Source organism: Balaenoptera physalus, assembly GCF_965194825.1.
Source record: "Balaenoptera physalus genome assembly, chromosome: 1".
Taxonomy (NCBI): Eukaryota; Metazoa; Chordata; class Mammalia; order Artiodactyla; family Balaenopteridae; genus Balaenoptera; species Balaenoptera physalus.
This window is the reverse complement of record NC_138882.1, coordinates 79,384,203-79,403,553: the sequence shown is the minus strand read 5'-3', so window position 1 is coordinate 79,403,553 and position 19,351 is coordinate 79,384,203. Positions and strand designations below refer to the sequence as shown.

General features: G+C 45.0%; 1 protein-coding gene across 1 annotated transcript in view; it reads left to right on the top strand.

Annotated features, from left to right (window-relative positions):
- ATP1A4 (ATPase Na+/K+ transporting subunit alpha 4) overlaps window positions 1–19,288 on the top strand; it is a 36,025-nt gene extending 16,737 nt beyond the window's left edge. Inside the window, 12 exon segments of the mRNA XM_082415793.1 lie at window positions 18–152; window positions 4,081–4,270; window positions 4,420–4,592; window positions 8,898–9,034; window positions 9,431–9,581; window positions 9,902–10,070; window positions 11,872–12,026; window positions 12,183–12,306; window positions 13,570–13,715; window positions 16,503–16,633; window positions 16,727–16,828; window positions 19,053–19,288. Of these exon segments, the coding sequence (XP_082271919.1) occupies window positions 18–152; window positions 4,081–4,270; window positions 4,420–4,592; window positions 8,898–9,034; window positions 9,431–9,581; window positions 9,902–10,070; window positions 11,872–12,026; window positions 12,183–12,306; window positions 13,570–13,715; window positions 16,503–16,633; window positions 16,727–16,828; window positions 19,053–19,284 (1,845 nt within the window). The 3' untranslated portion in view covers window positions 19,285–19,288.
- The last annotated feature ends 63 nt before the right edge of the window (window positions 19,289–19,351 follow it).

The following is a 19,351-nucleotide window of genomic DNA, read 5'->3' as shown; positions in this document are numbered from 1 at the left end:
CAACCCCATCCCTGCAGCGGGCAACAGCAGGGGATGCTTCTGAGTCAGCCCTCCTCAAGTTCATCGAGCAGTCTTACAGCTCTGTGAAGGAGATGAGAGAGAAAAGCCCCAAGGTGGCAGACATTCCCTTTAATTCTACCAACAAGTACCAGGTACAGAACCGACAAAGGTAGGAAAATAGCAGTGGGGGATGGGCTTGTCATCTGGGGAAACGGGAGCTTTGCCTTTGCCTTTATGTCTGAGCTATAGAACAGATACGGTGGATAATCAGCACCCCAGTTAGGAGGAAGGTTCACCTTAAGGGAAAGTGGCAAACAGGTAAATGCAGGCATAGATGATAAAGGAAGAGGCATTCAGTCGTAAGCAGACTTGAGGCTACGCCACTTGTGCAGAGAGCAAGTCATAAAGTGCTCTCTGAAATGTCCATAGGCAGCAAAGCCTGGCTGGGGAAAGTCACGTTAAAGGCTAGCTGGGGAAAGTCACGTTAGAGGCGTCTCTGTGGCAACTGTGAAATGTGCTGCTGCAGAATATGTTGGATTTGCCGGCCACTTCCCTGAGGCATCTTATCTCACTAGTCATCAAATATTTCTTTTCATTCCATGCCTGCAGTTCTAGCAGCTGCCGTCAGGTAGGCGGTCAGGGCTTTCCAGAGTGTTTGCGAAGCTGTTTTCCCAGGGCCATTTTGTCCATGATCCAGGGAGGACGGACAAGGGGAGGAGAAATGCTGAGGGAGGGACAGTGGTGGCCCTAACAGTAAAATCCATGTGAGGGACAAGAAACCCAGTACTTCCCTCCCATGTAAGAACCCTGGCACACTGAGGAAAGTGTGGAAAGGAGGGAACGGTGGCATCACCATGATGGGAGCTCTAGCAGCTAAGCTTTGACTCGTACGGGACAATCATGATTTACTTAGGGTAGTGGAATTCTCCAAATTCATGCACTACCGTAAAGGTCAGACAGCATGTGTGGGTAACAGAGAAGAAATTCAACTCCCAAAAGTCAGTTTTGGTTTTGTGTCTTTTTTTTTTTTTTTTAATTTTATTTATTTATTTATTTATAGCTGTGTTGGGTCTTCGTTTCTGTGCAAGGGCTTTCTCTAGTTGTGGCAAGTGGGGGCCACTCTTCATCGCGGTGCACGGGCCTCTCACTATCGTGGCCTCTCTTGTTGTGGAGCACAGGCTCCAGACGCGCAGGCTCAGCAATTGTGTCTCACGGGCCTAGTTGCTCCGCGGCACGTGGGATCTTCCCAGACCAGGGCTCGAACCCGTGTCCCCTGCATTGGCAGGCAGATTCTCAACCACTGCACCACCAGGGAAGCCTTGGTTTTGTGTCTTAAAAAACACATAATGGTGCTCACTTCAGCAGCACATACACTAAAACTAGAACAATACAGAGAAGATCAGCATGGCCCCCGCATGACAGGCAAATTCATGAGGCGGTCCATACTTTTATATTTGAAAGTTGCTTAAGAGAATAGATCTTAAAAGTTTTCGTCACAAGAAAAAACAATTTTTGTAACTAAAAAAAGCCATAATAACAAAAGCTATATAGATCTTTTTAAACCAAATTACCTATATTTTCACCCTGAATGCTGAACGAGTAAAAGTTAAAGAAACAGATTCATAGTTTTTTGTCTCATCTGACTTTTCGTCAGTGTAATAAGATAGGTCCCCTAGGCCCAAACTGCCAACTTATTTCCACTTTTTCCTGACGTTTAGTGACCTCACTAACCAGACAGGAATTTTGTGCTTGGCAGGGCCCAATTAAAGCCTTCGACTGGAAAGAATTAGGTACCTCTCCTTCCACAAGATTCAAAATAAAAGTAAAACATACCCATGATATTTGATGGGATGTTCAACAAAATAGCAACCTTTCCCCAAAATGACAACGTTAGTGCCTTTTCTGAGCTATTGAATATCAAGTTCAAACAGCAAAATCCTCCTCTGCACCAAATGTGCTCGGCCAGCCTGCAAGCTACCCAGCTCTGGCGGGGCTTGCTTAGGGGGCCAAGAAAACCCCTCTGCTTCCTTTTGCTCCGTACCCAAGAGCAACCTGCCTTAATCAGCTTGTTCTTGGGGCAGTCAGAGGCTCCAGTCTGCAAGGGACATCTTAGCCTGGCGGTAGTTTGCAAGGCCTGGTCTCTTTCCGTCTCTGAGATCAAAATGAAAGGAAGAAATTTCTCTGTTCTGATATTTCCAGATTTCTCCCATCTTTTTCACCTGTAATTTTCTATCAAGATGTGATGTTTCTGTGTCCAAATTACTAGCTTAAGCAGGTCTTGCTGTCATCTCTGATAATCTCCAATAAATAGTCAACAAATAGGTTTTAAGTGCTCAGAAAATTTTTTTTAATTTTTTTTACAGATTTCTGCTTACATGAGTTAATGTTTTCCCTCTTAACTGCTTAAGCATATTTTGAATATAACAGTTTTGGGAAAGTTTCCAAAGAAGCCGTTTTAACCACATTTTACACCCAGGTTTCCCACCCGGCTTCTCCTTGGGCCAGTACAATCTGGTCCCTTTGGTACCACAGGCTCAATTCCTCTCAATGTGCTGATTTTGTTACCCAACAGGCTACGTAGCAGGAATTTCCTGTCAATCATAAGAGGAAACCCAGAGACAGTTCCTTTTCCCAGATCAGAGATCACAGGAAAATGAAAAATGAAACTGATCTTATTTCTCTGTCCTCAAGTTGTCTCCTCAGGTTCCCTTCCTGACTACGCCCTCCCCTCCCCAGCTGAGCCACAGGGACCCCCAACTTGCACCGTCAAGCCCCTCTCAGGGGCCGTGCCGTGTTTCCAGGAGACAGGGGGCTAGAATGGCTAACCAATTTTTGCATTGTGCTTCACAGTTTTCGATATATTCTTTTTTTTTTTTCTTTTGGTTTTGAGACGTGTTCTGTTTATTGGTAAAAAAACAAATTCATAAACACAAAATAACAGTACATTCAACATATAAACAAAATTATTAAAGATGTGATTATACAAATTCTACTGGCAACACTTGGAAAACAGTTTATTCATCAGTCCCAAAAATGAACATAAAAATATAAGAGGCAACCACAGTTCAGTGTCAAACTAAACAAGTCAGAATGCCTAAAGGGTTTGGTAACTCAAAGTGAATAGATAACTTTATTCTTTTGGGAAAAAATAAAAGACAGTATTAATAAAAACAAAACAACAATCATAAATTTTAAGTGGACTTCATCACTAAATATGTGATGACAGAGTTAACAAAGAACTTAGAGCATAGGTTGGTTAAGAGAGTGTGTTCTAAAGTGAGTCTATTTGGGTTCTTTCCTTGACAGCCTCTACTTTCTAGCTGTGTGATTCTGATCACAGCTTAACCTTAGTTTTGTCATCTATAAAATAAAGAAATTGATAGTACTACTACAGGGTAGTAGCTGAGAGGATTAAATGACAATTCATGTAAAGCACTTGGAACAGTGGCTGGCACATAGTAAGTGCTCAATAAGTGTTGTTATTACTATTCGTCCTAATCCCATCCTTCAGGCTCAAACAACCATGGTAAAGAACTGTCAGTGTTTTTCAATATATCCTTTACAAATACTTTCTTTTATAAAAACCCAATGAAGTGGGCAACGCAGAACCTTTTACATTTTATCAAAGGAGCTAAGGTTTGGAGAGGTTAAGTGGACTGACCTGAGGTCATAAAGCTAAGAAAGCATTCCTGCTGGCCCTAGAGCACAGGTGTTTGACTCTAAGTTGTCTTTCCTGTCTACTCTGCTGTCTCTGTGGCCCCATGACTTCTGCTTCTAGCCACCCAGGTAGAGAGGAAGCAGGGATGGGAGAGTGCCTGGGCTGCCGTTAACTTCCAGTCTGGCTGAGAAGATAACAGATTCCTGTACAAATAATACCAGGCTGGGGGTTCCTGCAAGGGAGGAGGGGTGGGCTCAACCAAAGGTCAGATTTGGCTGGAGGGAGGGGGGCTGCGCTGGTTCAGGGGACAAAGGAAATGGAGGTATGACACAGCTTGCCTGTCGGCTTTACCCTCAAAAACCTTACCCTTGCTTTTTTGCCCCAACTCTCGCTCTCTCCTCCTGTTCCTCTCCTCTCCCTAGATGTCCATCCACCTTCGGGAGGACGGCTCCCAGACCCACGTACTGATGCTGAAGGGGGCGCCTGAGAGGATCTTGGAGTTTTGCTCTACTTACCTTCTGAAAGGGCAGGAGTACCCAATGGATGATGAAATGAAGGAAGCCTTCCAGAATGCCTACTTGGAACTGGGAGGTCTGGGGGAACACGTGCTAGGTGAGGGGGCTGTGGGAGAAGCCTTTGAAGAGTGGCATCAAAACAGTCATTATTTGTGGGGTGAAAAATCTAGGAGGTTGGGGCAAGCAGGATAGAGACATAGACAGTGGAATGACGACTGGTCGGTCCTTTCTTCTGTCTCTCTCCAGGGTTCTGCTTCTTGAATCTGCCGAACACTTACTCCAAGGGATTCAAGTTTAACACCGATGAAATCAATTTTCCCATGGATAACCTTTGTTTTGTGGGGCTCATCTCCATGATTGACCCTCCCCGAGCTGCAGTGCCTGATGCTGTGGGCAAGTGTCGGAGTGTCGGGATTAAGGTAAACACTGGAGCATCCCAGATGCCCCTCACTTGTCATAAACTGGATCAACAGTAGAAAACCTTGGACAGAGTAGGTTCTTCATTTAACTGAACTGATTTCTGCTTCCTGAGCTTGTGAGTTGCAGTCTCAAGAGAGAACTTAATAATAAGTGTCCTCTGTAGTTAGAATCCTGCCTTGCATTGAACATTAGAATCACCAGGGGACGAACACAACATTGTAGATCAACTATACCTCAATAAAATTAAAAAATAAAATGGGATCACCAGGGGAGCTTTAAAGATCTGATGCCTTGGCCATACTCCAGACCCATTCAATTAGAAACGCTCAGGGTGGGACCCAGGCATCTGTATTTTTTAAAACTTTCCTAGAGATTCTGATGTGCAGACAAATTTGAGAACCATCACCCTAGGACAATGCTTCTCAAACTAATGTGCATGTGAATCACCTGGGGGTTTTGTTGGAATGCAAATCCTAATTCAGTAGGACTAGGACACCCCAAGATTCTGCATTTGTAACACGCTCCCAGCTGATGCCATTGCTGCTGGTCTGCAGGCCACACTAGGAGTAGCAAAGTGGTAGAAGGTGTCATATAAATGTACTGCTGGATGGGTTGTAAAAAGGGTGAGGCCAAGAGGGCTGGGGGCCTGGAGCAGGCACTAGTGAGAATGAGAGATTGAGAGCTGGGGGCCCTCAACGGATCTGACTTCAGGGTGAGCAGCTGCCCTAACAGGTGTACGTCCAGGAGTAAAAGCTAGAAACCAAAACGAAGTGGTCCAAGAGTAAAACACAGCTGCAGAACAAACCCAGAGATGGGAATTCCTCTTTAATCAGAGTGGGCTTTGGACTTCATGGGGTAGCAGCAGTAAAATTCCTCTAATTCTGAGATGTTCTGTATCCCACATTTCAAATTCTAAGACTCCTATACATCTTCATAGATTAGGTATTGTCACCTTCCCTGCTCATACTTGATATTCTGGGAATATCTGGGAGGGCAGGTTGGAGGGGGTGGGGCTAGATGTATTTAAGGAGAACTGGATGCTGTCTGTTAGAGATGGCTTCATCTTGACCTTTGACTGTTGGCAGTTTGTCTCGGGGCAGCCTGGGCTACACTAAGTACAATGATTGGTCACTACAGTGGGAACCAAGAAATGGATATAGGAAATTATTCTGAGTGATTTCCCTAATTACTACAAGATGTTTGGGGTGGTACAGTTCTTTGCGGAGACAGCATTATTATAATACGTCTGCATAGGATAACACATATCTTGATACTCCTCCGTGGTTCTATAAGCTACCACGTCATACATACTGTGGGAGGTAAATGGAGAAGGGGTTCATTTGCATTTTCTCAGCTTTGAGGTGGGCTGCCAGCATGAGGAATAACATTGTGGTTATTATTGTGCATTGTGTTATTGCTGTGCACATAATAACACAGCCTAAAATTTATCTCATCTGGGAATTTATGGATCCCTTTAGCAAGAAGGAGAATTACAATTGTGCCTACTGTGGAGGGGAGGCCCAACCAGGAGACAAAGAGGTGATTTGAACCAGGTGGCCTGCCAGAGCAGGACACGGTCACTGCCTGAGGCAGAGTGAGCTGTGATAGGTAACGGGGGAGGAGGATTCCGGCTGGCCTGGAGCTGACACCTGAAGCAGGAGGCCTGGTGCTTTCTGGGCCAGTCCTTGTTCTGGGCACAGGTTTACATTTTAATTTCTTACTTCTTCTGGACCTGAAGCTGACAGAAATTTGGCAGACTTGGTGAGGAATTTTGAATCACCCCCTTTTCCCTCTAGGGAACTGTAAGACGTACACATGAGGCAATCCTTCAAGGAGGACAAAATGTAATGGTTATACAGGGGGTTGTCCCATAGGGGAGACCCTTCCAAGGTCAACTCCAACATGGTGTTGATGCCAAGCTGATGGATATGATGAGGCTGCTGAAAGAGGCTGGCAAAGTTTTTACAATTGACTGTGGGACTGGTATTTCTCAGAGCCACGTGTTCAGACCTTTTGGAATAAACTTAATTTTAAAAAACTATAATAGGACTTCCCTGGTGGCGCAGCAGTTAACAATCCGCCTGCCAATGCAGGGGACACGGGTTCAAGCCTTGGTCCGGGAAGATCCCACATGCCATGGAGCAACTAAACGCATGTGCCACATCTGCTGAGCCTGCACTCTAGAGCCTGCGTGCCACAACTACTGAGCCCACGCACTGCAACTACTGAAGCCCGTGCACCTAGAGCCCATGCTCTGCAACAAGAGAAGCCACCACAATAAGAAGCCCACGTACCACAACAAAGAGTAGTCCCTTAAACTTTACTCTTAAACTGTATTGCAAAATTGTCAATCTTTCCTCAAGTAATCTATAAATTTGATATGATTTCAATAAAATCTCCACAGGAAATTAAAAAAAAAAAAAACTAAAATAAGGGACTTCCTTGGCAGTCCAATGGTTAAGACCACCCTTCTAGTGCAGGGGGCGCGGGTTTGATCCCTGTTTGGGGAACTAAGAGCCCACATGCTGCCTGGAGTGGTCAAAAAAAAAAAAAAACTAAAACTAAAATAAAATGATGCCATCCTATTTGCCACTACCTGAGGCCCTTAGTAGGACGAAGATACTTGGCCCCTGCTATGAACGCAGCCCCCTCTAAGAACTGCAGCTGAGCCGTGAGGGCCTACAGAATGGTCACCAACACTGGAACGTTTCTCTCAGATGGGTCTGATCTGGGGGAAGAGAGTCCAAGGGAGCAAGAGGGCAGCTGGCAAGACTGCGTGGGAACACCAGAGGTACAGTCAGCACCGAGAAGTTGGAAATGAAATTCCTTTAGTACTTGACAAATTCCAGAAACTACTAGATGCTCTTTACTTCAAAGGGAGCCATTCTTTGTAGAACTGCGCTTCTATTGTATGTATGCATCTCAATGTTCTGTGAAATTGTGTCCTAGGAACTCACTCTTGGGGTGACTGACTTTGTTTTTATTTCTCCGGCCTGGCATGGAGGTGATACTTCCAGAAACTACTGTAGATCGGCCCATCTGAGCGGTCAAGCTGGGCTAGCTACCACACATGTCCTACAGGTCATTATTGGTGAACCAGTAGGAAACGTTCAGGGCACTGTAAGCCTGGAAAGGCATCACTGAGGGCTCAATCTGAACCACCTCTGGAGTCTTCTAATCTTCTGTGCAGTTCCCTCTAAGATCCTCACCAGTTACCTCGTGCCCCACAGACCGAGCTTGGTGAGGCCCCAGTGCCCCACAACCAAGCCAGGGCACTTGAAACCAGTGGTGTGGGTAACTGCTCACAGCACACCTTTCCTGAGTCTCTGGTAATCCCAGCTTAGTTAGCACTCCTTCCAGCAAGCCCGCTGTGCCAGTGTGGAATGAGGAGGGCTCATGGGAAAACTCCTTCAAGGCTTATTTCCACGCTCTGGAAGTAAGCAGACTGACCTTTCCAGGACCTCTGCTCTTAGTTCAGCCACAGTCAGATAGTTCCCTTCTCCCTCCCACCAGAGCCTGAGAATTATGTGCTTGGAGGGCACTTGGGAACCATGGGCAGTGGTTCCCAGGAAGCAATCCTTCCTTCATTCTGTAATTGCTTGTTGATGGATTACTATGTGCTAGGAATTACGCTAGGTCTGGAAACTTAACAAGGAATCATAGGCACAGCCCCACTCTCTCCAGCAGGGGAGAGAGACAGACAAGCCATCACACAGAGATGTGAGAAGGACTAAAAGAACAGAAGGCTAGAAGAGCACAGAGCACGAGCATCTGATCCTTGGGGAGGAAAGGGACAGGACTAGGGCTGGCCCCAGGTATCCAGAAAAGGGCTGGAACCCAGGGGCACGAGGAGGCAGTGGGAAGAAGAGAGGTAGACTGAGGACCGAAATGCACCTGGGCCTAGATGAAATTTTGCTAGGCAGATGGATTATTCCAGACGATCCTTTATTACCACTGTTCTGCAGGTAGGTGTTTCTGTCTTTGAGCTTAAAGAGGCAGAATAGCTTCTGGAGCAATTAAATGAAATTCTGAATACAGTAAATACACCCAAATCCCTGATTTATTCCTGGGAAAACTAGAGCTCAAATTGTCCTATGTTTTATGGTCCGATGGCCCTGACCCACTCCCATGGGTTGAAGCCACCGTAGCAAGATTTTTGATTGACAGCACAAGTTCTTGGGAATGAGCTACTTAAACCCCTGTGGAATGATAGCAGTGATCTGTTAGTTCTTAGAGAGAGAAGTGAAGGACCCGGGACCTCCCTGAAGATGATTCTGCTCCTTTTCCCTCCCCTTCCAACCCAGGTGATTATGGTAACAGGGGATCATCCCATTACAGCCAAGGCCATTGCCAAGGGTGTGGGCATCATCTCAGAAGGCACCGAGAGAGCAGAGGACATTGCTGCCCGGCTCAAGATCCCTGTCAGCCAGGTCAATGCCAGGTGAGATCACTGAAAGAACTCAGATCTGCCATTTTTTCCCTCCATCCTTAGCCTGCCCCACCCACTAACATTTTCGGAGGTTCTTTCTATAGGTAGGATGTGCAGAGTTTACTTACTGCAAAGTAAATCATAATAGGAAAATGACCAAGCAACTATGTCAGTGGGTTTTCTGATGAAGGTGGGACAAAGAAGGAGGTAGAGAAGAGGGAGGAGGAGGTGGGAGAGGAGGGAAGGAATGCAATGTGCCAATCTGGGGACAGTGCGTGGCTGGGGACAAGTGAGGAGATGGGGTTGAAAGGAGAAACAAGGTTATAGCAAAGATGGCTTAGAGGGCACCAGGACACCTGGTGAATTCTCAACACTCTGAACTAGCCTTTTGAAATTCCTCTCCCTCAGGGATGTCAAAGCCATTGTGGTGCATGGCTCAGAACTAAAAAATATGAACTCAGAGCAGCTTGATGAGATCCTCCAAAACCACACTGAGATCGTGTTTGCTCGGACCTCCCCCCAGCAGAAGCTCATCATTGTAGAGGGATGTCAGAGGCTGGTAAGGGAGACCAAGGAGGCTTGGAGAATCTGGAGGGAATCACGTGGCACAGCCCAGTCCCAAACCAAGCATAGGAATGTGTGGGCTGGGCTAGAGGAGGCTCCAGAGAGCATCCCATCATGAACCTCTGAGACAGGCATCCATCTGGGGGCTCCCTGTGAGTTTTGCTATCTCAGGAGGTGCAGGAGAAGAAAGGGCCAAGAGGCCTAAACCAAGCATGATTACATAAAGAAACAAGGGATGATGGAATCAAACTGATCTTTGGGATGGGTCCTGAATCTGACACAATAATTATTTCACTCCCTCTGTGCTTCACCCAGGGAGCCATTGTGGCAGTGACAGGGGACGGGGTGAACGACTCCCCCGCGCTGAAGAAGGCAGACATCGGCATTGCCGTGGGCATCGCTGGCTCTGATGTGTCTAAGCAGGCAGCCGACATGATCCTGCTGGACGACAACTTTGCCTCCATCGTCACAGGAATGGAGGAGGGTGAGGAAGCAGGGTGCCCAGGGTAGGGACTTGGCCCTCAGACTCAGGTGAGAGTCAGTATACATTATTCTCATTCCCTTTGCCCATCCTCCAACCTCCTGTACAGACTGGGAGAAATCACTGTAAGTCAAAATTTTGCAAATTAGATTCAGCTGGTACTTAGAACATCACTATCTGGAGCCCTTATGAGATAGGAGGAAAGTCCAGATTTTCTAGGGAGAGTGGGGCTCTAGTGCAACATAGCATTGTTTTTCTTCTCTCATGGGGATTCAAGTGGGTCTACAGTAAGTTTCAGGGTGTAGCTATACCGTGAGACTACTCTGTACTCCACAACCTCAGGAGGACTTTCTAGCAACCTGTGGTCTGAATGATGTTGACATATCAAGATCAGCTGGAGTCTGATCTATAAATTGATTGCATGAGCTAAATTAAGCCCCCTCTTTCCCAGAGACAATACCCATTGGCGTACAGGAGAACCCCAGAATTCTGCTTCCCAGGCTCCCTGATTTCTGATTTCTGCCTGGAGCTATGTTATTAAAATCTATGACAATCCACATAATAGTAATAGTTAACAATTTATTTAGACCTTGTATGATCCTCAGTATTGAGACCTTGTATGATCCTCAGTATTTTATATCCACTCAGTTCAATAAACTTTCTGAGTATCAACTATGTACCAGGCACTATTCTTGATGCTGGGGATACTACAATTGGGAATAAAAACACACATCCCTGCCCTTGTGTAACTTAATTTCCAGTGGAGACAGACAGACAATAAAGTAAACTGAACAGTATAATAAAAGAAGACAAGTGCAATGGAAAAAAATAAGTAAAGCAGGGAGTGGAGGGAGGGATGACAATATTAGAAAAGGTTGTCAGGGAAGGACTCAAGCCATCTTGCAAGGCAGGAGGAATGAAGGTGAGGGGTGCCCAAGATCACAAGCTAGTTATGGCAGAAAATAGAATTGGAACCCAAGCCCAGGCTCTTTCCACTTCAGACTTTATTTAAATTGAAGTATAGTTGATTTACAATGTTGTGTTGGTTTCTGGTGTATAACAAAGTGATTCAGATACAGATAGATAGATACATACATATATATGTATACACATATATATACATATATATTCTTTTTCATATTCTTTTCACATTATAGTATATTACAAGATATTGAATATAGTTTTCTCTGCTATACAGTAGGACCTTGTTGTTTTTCTATTTTACATACAGTAGTTTGTATCTGCTAATCCCAAACTCCTAATTTATCTCTTCCCTGCCTCCCCCTTTTCCCCTTTGGTAACCCTAAATTTGTTTTCTATGTCTGTGAGTCTGTTTCTGTTTTGTAAATAAGTTTATTTGTGTCATATTTTAGACTCCACATATAAGCAATACCATATGATATTTGTCTTTCTCTGTCTGACTTACTTCACTTAGTATGATAACCTCTAGGTCCATCCATGTTACTGTGAATCAGCCTTAATCTTCTAATGGCTTTTATATTGGCATTCTCAGACATCTCTAAGTATTAACAGGCCCCACCCTGCTTAATTTTCAGAGATCAGATGATAGTAGCCATGTTGAACCCAAGAACAAAGAGTATACAGATATGGCACGTTAATAAATCACGGCTTTAATTAATAGTCACACAATTTAGAAACAATACTGGGGCTGCCAAGGCCTGAGACCTTCGGACCCTTTCATGGACCTCGACACTGCTTTGTAGTGGTCTCTCTGTCCAGGAGCTTCTTTGTGGGAGATGTGAACTCTCTGTGCTCCTCACAGAAGGTTGACCATCCTTCCCAGGCCGCCTGATCTTTGACAACCTGAAGAAATCCATCGCCTACACCCTGACCAGAAACATCCCCGAGATCACCCCCTTCCTGCTCTTCATCATCCTCGGTATCCCCCTGCCTCTGGGCACCATAACCATCCTCTGCATTGACCTGGGCACTGACATGGTGAGGACTAAGCTGGGATCCAGCTCGTGGAACTCCTGTGAAACGGACTGAGGAGTAGGAAAAATCTATGTCCAGGGAGAGGGGCAGAGCTCGAGTTACTTCTGAGTTTCCTTCTGAACTGTGTGTTCCCTGTCACTTCCACCCTCCATCCTCCAGGTCCCTGCTATCTCCTTGGCTTATGAGTCAGCTGAAAGTGACCTCATGAAGAGGGCTTCACGGAATCCAAAGACTGATAAGCTGGTGAATGACCGTCTCACTGGCATGGTCTACGGACAGATTGGTGCGGCCAGAGGAATGAGGGGTGAAGGGAGCGGGGAGCGGCTGCACCGGCGTGGCCACTGGACCAATCTTGGTTTGGAAGTCAGGGAGATATTTTCTTAACAACAAACTGTGCTGGGCCCTGGGACACAAAAAAACATTGATCTCTGATCTGCCCTTGACTTAAGAGTCTAGTCAAAAAGGAGCAAAAACACATAAAATGACGGCAAGTTGTTCTCCAAGTGCCAAATGAGTATAGATAGGACATACTGCAGGAGTACAAAGCAAGAGGACTCACCAATCTTGAGGACAGTTGGAGAGGCCCTATGGAGGAAACAGGACTTAAACTTGGTGCTGGAAGATAGGGCTTAGACTAGTAAATGGATAGTCCAGTGTGGGGGACCAGAGGATACCTGATTGTTGAAGAGTGAATAAACCAGTTTGGTGGAGCACTTATTCCTGATAAAGAAGTAGTGGAAAATGAGGCTGTGGACACAGGCAGCATTTATAGCGGGGCCAGCCTTGAAAGACATTTGAGAGCCATTAGAGGTCTTTGTTCTTGAGTTGCTAGATACGATAGGGGTACAGGAAAGAGATGGGGACAGAGGAGACAATCCAAATATCTAGAGATGGAAACACATAGAAAAAAAGCACAGATTTAGGAGCCATACCTATGTTTGAATCCCAATTTCAAGACCTGTATGATCCTGGACAATGACTGAGTCTTTTTCGTGCTTCAGTTTTCCCACTTACGAAATGTAAATGATAGTGCAGAATTGTTGTAAGAATCAATGTCCACTGGTACCTACACAGTGCACAGATCTGTGGTCAGTAGGTAAACATTAACGTCAGCCATAGCCGTGGTCCAGGCATGAGGGGGTGGAGGTTTTGACCAAGGGAGAGGCAAGGGGCAGATGGGAGAGATGCGAGGGGAGGAGAGGACTTGATGAGTGTCCTGGTGTCAGAGAGAATGGACAGGGAGGAGCCCAGCACTCACTCAGTAGGGAGAGGGAATAAATCCCATCTAAGGTCCTTTCCAGTTTTAAGCTTATATGATTTAAAGATGACTCTAGATTACAGCTTAGAAAGAAATGTCAGAGTTTGGAGGCAAGTCCTATAGAGATGGTGGGATCAGATCATTAATGGCATGACTCTTCAGCAATACAGCTCAGACACACATCAACCCTGCTAGAAGCAAGCCCCAGGCACCACCCCTTCCATGATCTGCCTTTTGAGATCCTTCTCTGAATCAGGATCCCCTGACCTGTGACTCTATCACTCACAGGGATGATCCAGGCTCTGGCAGGATTCTTCACCTACTTTGTGATCTTGGCTGAGAATGGTTTTAAACCTACTGATCTGCTGGGCATCCGCATCAGCTGGGAAAATCAATACCTCAATGACCTGGAGGACAGCTATGGACAACAGTGGGTGAGTAAAAGGTAGGGTAGTAGATTGTGACCAGTAAGAGTGAAGAAGTAATGAGGAAGAGTGAGTTTAGCAAGTTTTTGCAGAGTAGGAGAATGGAGGCACCAGGCAGACAGAGATGATCATCATCTCCAGTCCTACAGGAGCTTTCTAACATTTGTCCTCAATCTCCAATCACATCAGCAAATATTCTTCTCTTTGTTTACGATGACTTCATTTCTGTTAATTCCTACTGTCTGTTGTCTGTCCTTATCTTCCTGGGTCTTTTTGGCTTCCTTGGACCTGGAAGTCTACTTTGTCAATCAACTTTTTGGGGCTGATTTCTGGTTTTCCAGGTTCTAATCATCATTGTCCCAGAAATGAGTGCTGGGTCCACTTTCTCCTGTTATGCTCTTTTTCCAAGGGTAGTCAAAGAGTATGACTTTAAATCTGAAAATGTATTTTCTTTGTATATCTCTTCCTTGTTCTTCTAAACTTTTTAAACTTAGAGGATGCGTCTCTGTATTAGTCATTCCTAACACCCAAAATGAATAAGGTCCAAACCAAAGCCCTCCAACCAACAATATTTGTTTAAGAATTTTAGTGAATATGCTTGTTTGCATCTGTGAACACTCCCATCTCAATTTCTAAGACAGTGGGAGATGTGACGCCAATTTTTGCTAGAATCATAGGACCATAGAGTTCACACAGTCTACAAAGGTCATTATGGTCTACTGGAAAGATTTAGTGACTTGCTTAAAGTCCCACAATGAATCTCTATAACAGTTGGACTAGAAATCTGGACTGATTCCTGCCTGGCACTTTCCCACTTCACCATGATGTCTCCAAACCAAGCTAACTGCAGGTCTCTCAAAAGTATGTTAAAATCGGGGCTGTTGGAACATTGGCCCTCATACACAGTAGGCTTCCACTGTCTGAGCCTCATGAGGCCAACAGATGTCAATGTTCCCAGCTACCAACACTGCTCCAGGGTCCAAAGATGCCCAGAGTCTTCATTGCTATGTACCTTGTCAACATCTCCTCAGTCCTCAGATCAAGCCCCTTGTTAGTTTTATATCTTGATACCATCTCCCTGCTACCAAGATGAAGCTTGACACATGTTTATTTACAATAAATTAAAGATAATTAACTTGAATTAACCTCAAATTACATCAACAACGTCTTGAGATATTGCAAAACGAGTTGAGAACAATTGCCCTGCGGAATAAATGCCATAAAGGCAAGGTCTCTGCCTCTTCCACTGCTGTAATCTTCAGATAATCGAATATAGAGCTGCCCACCCAGGGAGTACCCTACATACTGCTAGATAGCTCCTTATCTTCTAAATACCTCTAGCAGTAATTCCATTGATCACCATTCTTTCATTCATTCATTCAGCAAGTATTTGTTAAGCATCTTCTATGCACCAGGTACTGTTTTGTCCCTGGAATATAGTAGTGAACAAAAATGGCCAAGTTACTGCTCTCATGGAGCTTATATTCTAGTTAGGGGCACAGAGTGGGAGGGGAGAAAGATAATAGCCAAATATATAACATATTGGGTCCATGGATTTTAAGTCCAAGTCCAAGAAGTGTTGGAATTGGGATACTAGTGTGGGTGAGATGGAAAGATAAAGACAGTGATCAGAGAGAAAAGAGGTGCTTGAAATTAAAATCACAGAAAAATTGTGGCTATTGGAAAAGACAATGTCTGGAGTTTAACCATGGAAGTAAGCAGCCGGGTGGGGAGTAGAGGATACAGTTGGAGGAGAAGATCAAGACTGTGAGACCATGGTATGGGAAGGATCATCAACATGTATATTTAAATCTCCAAAACCGAGGACAAAGTAGTTAGAGTGATGGTGAGTCAGGAGCTAAAATTTTCAAGTGATATTGGGAGTGGCTCAGTTTTGGTAGCTGGCTGCAGGGGATAGTGGTGGTATGATCTGATGCACAGAAATGTGCTGACAGGTCTCATTCTAAATTCAATGCTTGGCTCATCGATTTCCAGCCTTTGTTTTCTAATTGTTTAGGGCTCTATATTTCCCTCCAAGTACAACATTGACCACATCCCATGAGGTTCTGTCTGTACTATCTCATTATTGTTTAGTCCTACATATTTTCAAATTCTTTATTTGATCTACAAGTTATTTATAAACATGCTGTTTTATTTTTTTTTAAATGGGCTTTTTCTCCAGTCTAATTTAGACACTCCTCTCCTGTGTTTCCATAGCCCTCTGTGATCTCCCTCTCGTAACCTACCTACTGTGCTGACATAGCATATTTATCTTCCCCACCGGACTCTAAGTTCCTCCTGTGTAAAATGTGAATGAAAGAATGAACACATGGATGAGTGAATGCCTCCCATCTGGTACCACTCTTCGGGTATCCCTTTCCCCTCTGCATGCAGATTCCCCTCTGGCCCCATCTTCCTTACCTATTTCCTCTGACCCTGTTTTCCACTTGAAGTCCACCTTCTTTTCTTACACCACCCTTCTTCTTAGTAAATATTTATTGAGCCATAGTACCTGCCACTCACTGAACGAAGCATGGGGAGAGGAGACACGGAGATAAATAAGACAAGGTGCTTGCCCTTGAGGGGCTCTCAGTCAGGGAAGGCAAACATATAAACAACTCACAATTACAACATGGAAAGTGCTAAGACAGAGATACATGTGAAGGGCTGCAGGAATCTAAATAGGGGACCTATCTCAGCCTTGGGGTCCGGGGAGGCAGGAGAAGGAAGAAGCCTTTGAGGCATATTTGAATCCCTCCTGACACTGACGGCTCCCCTCTGCCCACCCTCCCCCAGACCTACGAGCAGCGCAAGGTGTTGGAGTTCACATGCCAAACGGCCTTCTTTGTCAGCATCGTGGTTGTGCAGTGGGCTGACCTCATTATCTGCAAGACCCGCAGAAACTCTGTCTTCCAGCAGGGCATGACGTGAGCACCGCCCACCGGCCCCAACACTCTCCCAAACTGCACCCCTAACTCTCCCTCCCGACCTCCAACACACCCTTAAACATTTCCTCTCAGAAACAAGATCCTAATATTTGGGATCCTGGAGGAGACGTTCCTGGCTGCTTTTCTGTCCTACACTCCAGGCATGGACGTGGCCCTGCGAATGTGCCCACTCAAGTGAGTAAGGGGAGGGTTGCAAGGCGGGGCGTCTCTGGGCACAGGGAGAGCACATGGGAGGAGGCGTGTTTGAGCGGGGAAGTCAAGAGGGGAGCAGGCCCCACTCAGTGATGTAGAGAGAACCGCCTGTGCTCCCACAAGCGCATCTTATCCAGGGAGGAATTAGGGAATGTACCAAGTGATCGCAATCCACTAGACACGCAAACTTAGCAGATTTGCCAGTGCTTAACAGAGTGGTACCTTTTCTTTGATAATGTGTGGTATAGCTGTCCCAGGCTACACATTGCTTGGAGCTGGTATAATCATAAAACAGCCTAATCTATGCATGGCTAAAACTGCTGTACTTCTGCAAATCCGTTTTAATGTGCATATAGGTGGGTGGGCATACTGAAATTCTTATTGTCTGCTACCTTGTTTGGTTCAAGTCCCAAGTTTTTGTTTCTTTGTTTTTTACATTAGTATATGCTTGTGAAACTTTTCCATTTAACATTTTTATAAAGAAAAAAGCAAAACTCCCCTTTCATTCCCACCCCTCCCCCACCCTGCATTGGTAACCTCTATTAATAATTTAGTGTGTGGTCTTCCAACTGATTTTCTATGTGTTTACACACTTTGCTCACCTTTCTGTCCCTTGCAGTGTTTTACACAATGCTTTGTATTCTGTAGCTTCTCAATTAATGTTTAATAAAAGACATTGGTACTGCCCTTAGATACCGACAATTCCAGGTTGGAATTTTGGCTGTACTGTATATTATTCTATGACCTTGGACAAGCTGGTAACCTCTCTGAGCCTCAGCTTCACCTGCAAAGTCTCGATAACACACACCTGGCAGATTGTTCTGATAATTACAGGTAGAAATGCATATAATACATGAAGCATGGCATTTGGGTCCTGGTGGGCACTTTGTTAATAGTAGCTCAGTTGTTGCTGCTATTAATGTCAACATGTAAATGATAGCAAACGTGGTTGAGCATTAACTGTGCTCCCAAGCACTCTTGTACATACCTTGACCATAAAACTCATCACCTAATACTGTGATTATTTATTTTGTGTGTTTATCTAACCTCTTTTCCCTGATTGCTTGAGCTTCTCGAGATCAAAGACCATCATGTCATCATTTTTATTGCCCCAGGACCTAGCACATACACAGAGTAGACATGATAACTGTTGTTGAATGAATGCATGACTGTATGTCTATAACTGTTTATATTGGTTGAGGGGTGTGTGTGTGTGTGTGTAATGAACCATGGCCTAGGCCTGCCCTGTCCAATATGGTAGCCACCATCCTTATACAACTATTGAGCTCTTGAAATATGGCTAGTGAGACTGAGAAATTGAATTTATAATTTTAGTTAACTGAATGTTAAAAACTAAACCAGTGTCAAATATTTTTCAATTAAATACAACTTTATTGTTTTGGTTAGACTACATTTTCCTTTAACCACTGAAAATTTAGTGTCTGACTTGAGATACGCTGTCAGTGTAAAATGCTCACTGGATTTCGAGGACTCGGGATAAAAAGAAGAATGTAAAATAACTCATTAATTATGTTTATATTGATTACATGTTGAAACAATAATATTTTGGATATTTGGGGCTAAATAAAATATTAAAATTAATTGCACTTGTTTCTTTTTACTTATTTTCATGTGGCTACTAGAAAATATTAACTATCACATGTGGCTCACAGTATATTTCTATCGGACAATGCTGCTCTAAGCCATCTCTCTATCATCCAAGGGACAAATGTGGTCCTGATTCAACCCCTCCCCAGAGTCCATCTTCCTGGTCTACAGAAGAGATTCAGGAAGAAAAAGATTTCCCCATCTTTGCAATATGGAAGAGTGTATATATTCCCTGGCAAGATATACCCCACATCTAGTCTCAGACCCATCCTGCTTGGAGTTTGTGGGTGCAAGGTCTAGAGAACCCAGAAAGCAAAGGAAGTCTCCCTCAGCGACTCCACAAAAGCTGGTAGACAATCTCTGTGAACACCGCATGTACCTCTAATATGGCATTTATCCCTTTCTGTTCTCACTGGCTTTTTATGCTCCTGTCTTGGGCCCCTCCGCCCTCACTCCCCAGGCTCTGACCTCCTCAAAGGTAGGGATCAACCTCCCACACAACAAACGAAACACTCGATTCCCGGGCGCTGTTCTTTGCACCTGCCTTTCACTGGCCCCTCTATCTCCTCTCCCGCTGACCAGCTTTTGCTCTCTTCAGGATAACCTGGTGGCTCTGTGCCACTCCTTACAGCGTCCTCATCTTTGTCTATGATGAAATCAGAAAACTCATCATCCGTCGTCATCCTGGCGGTGAGGGTCCCCTGCACCCCGGCCTGAGAGTTCGCCAGCCTCCTGACCAGCTCCCCTATTCCGCCTGGCTCCTCCAGGCCCACTGCCCTTCTCCCCAGCTCACTGCCCAGCCTGTGCTGTGCCTGGACTCTGGTCCTTGACCCCAGCACGCTGCTCCTTCCAATCCTCAGGGCCCTGCCTTCCACCCTCAAGCCTCCCACCTTGTCC